Source organism: Curcuma longa, chromosome 15 (assembly GCF_044706935.1).
Source record: "Curcuma longa cultivar G26 ecotype Majalengka, Jawa Barat chromosome 15, ITB_CL_G26_1.1, whole genome shotgun sequence".
Taxonomy (NCBI): Eukaryota; Viridiplantae; Streptophyta; class Magnoliopsida; order Zingiberales; family Zingiberaceae; genus Curcuma; species Curcuma longa.
The window spans coordinates 4,358,664-4,360,317 of NC_133875.1; the positions used below are offsets into that span (position 1 = coordinate 4,358,664).

Genomic DNA, 1,654 nt, shown 5'->3' on the forward strand with positions numbered 1-1,654 from the left:
TATTATAGTTTTTTTATTTGTATTTAATTATCATGGCACACTCACAAAGGGACACGTGGCTCAAATCTAATGGGTGGCACTAACATCCAAGATGTACATGACTGTTTCAATTAAGGTCCCTTTCACTCTGCAACTCTAGCTTCGTTAGTGTTAATTATCTACGTTTCTGTCTTAATTATAAACATCAAGTCAATTATTATTTTGTTCACTACATATATAATTAACTTAATTATAATTAATATGAAATAATTCATTAATTATAGAGAAACTGATACAGGAACATCACATGCATTTGATAGATACAAGCATGACTAGACGTAAACGCTGAAAAATCCTCTCACGGGAAATAATTAATTATGTAGGTAGTAATTACATTACCACATATATTTTATCACGTATATTTGTAAAATCATGAAGTATTATTGATTATTTACAATCTGGAGTATATATCCATGTGCCAACAACGATAATATTATTTCATATGTAGAGCTCAAAAATTAAGCAGGTTTAATTGTTTATTAATTCGTGTTTAATTTGTTTGATATTACAAAAGTACTATTACTTCAACCTGACGAGGAAGATGCTGAGCTCGCCGCCGGCGCCGGCGCTGTCGTCGGGGTTGATCATGTAGAAGGACTCGGAGTCCTTGGATCCCACGACCCGCTCGAACCTTGCTCTCATGTACGTCAGCTCGCCGTCCGCCGCCGCGTCCTTCTCGGTGAAGAATCCCGGCAGGACGCCGGCGCCCATGGATACCCCTCGCAGCAGCCCCATCACGCGGCGGTCTTCATCGGAGGCCTCCTTGCGGCGGATGGCGTAGCCGGCCTTGCGGCCGTTGCAGTAGACGGCCCAGACGTACTCCTCGGCCACCTTCCGCCGCGGCGTCCGCGTCTCGCTCTCCAGCGCCAGCTTCACCAGCCCGGACTCCATCTCCCGCTGGAGCACCCACGTGGGCACCGGCAACTCGATGAGAAAGAAGGGCGCCGACCGGGGGTCCTCCTGGATCCCCAGGCTGATGCGGCCACGTCGGGGGCCAAACAGGGTCACGGCGATGGCCTTGTCGGCCAGCATCGCCTGCTTGCTCGGCCGCGCCGCCAGCAGCTTCACCATCTTGCAACCGGAACCCAGCATCGGCATCAGCTTGAACATCTTGAACACTCCCCCGCCGCCCCCGCCCCTTCCGGCCGCGGACGCCTTGCTGGACTGCTGCCGGTCTTCGAAAGCTCGCCGGAGCAAAGACACCATTCCGGCCGGGGACTCCACCATCGACGGCATTTGTCGCTGTGTAAGGTAAGATCACTAATCAATTAATTTAATTTTTCTTTTTCTTTTTCTCTATGGGAATCAAACTGACTGGGCTATATATAGAAAGAAAAACTAGCTAGCTAGGCAACTAGGGCATAGGGTGTGGGGACACCGTTGGGTAAGTTTATCTCTAGATAATTTTAAAGTGAAATTTTCAAATCCAATAGAAACCGACAAACTTTCAAATCAAACGAACATAATAATTTTACTGACCCCGACCCGGCCGGCCCGGCCGGCCCGGCCCTATGGAATGGAACAAGCACAAACATTTTCCCTTTCGTTTTCTTCATTTGAATTAATCTTCAATTCTTTTCTCCTTAATTTGGTTTATTTATGATTCAATTCTCTA

General features: G+C 47.0%; 1 protein-coding gene across 1 annotated transcript; it reads right to left on the reverse strand.

The window, feature by feature from the left end:
- Positions 1-449: 449 nt before the first annotated feature.
- LOC141846707 (protein MIZU-KUSSEI 1-like) lies at positions 450-1,316 on the reverse strand. The gene has a single exon (XM_074734744.1). It carries the CDS (start codon positions 1,273-1,275, stop codon positions 559-561), a length of 717 nt encoding a protein of 238 aa, XP_074590845.1. The 5' UTR covers positions 1,276-1,316; the 3' UTR covers positions 450-558.
- Positions 1,317-1,654: the final 338 nt, after the last annotated feature.

What these genes read in the sequence shown, in the direction of transcription:
- LOC141846707 (XM_074734744.1), bottom strand. Translation starts at nt 1,275, where the DNA reads ATGCCGTCGATGGTGGAGTCCCCGGCCGGAATGGTGTCTTTGCTCCGG.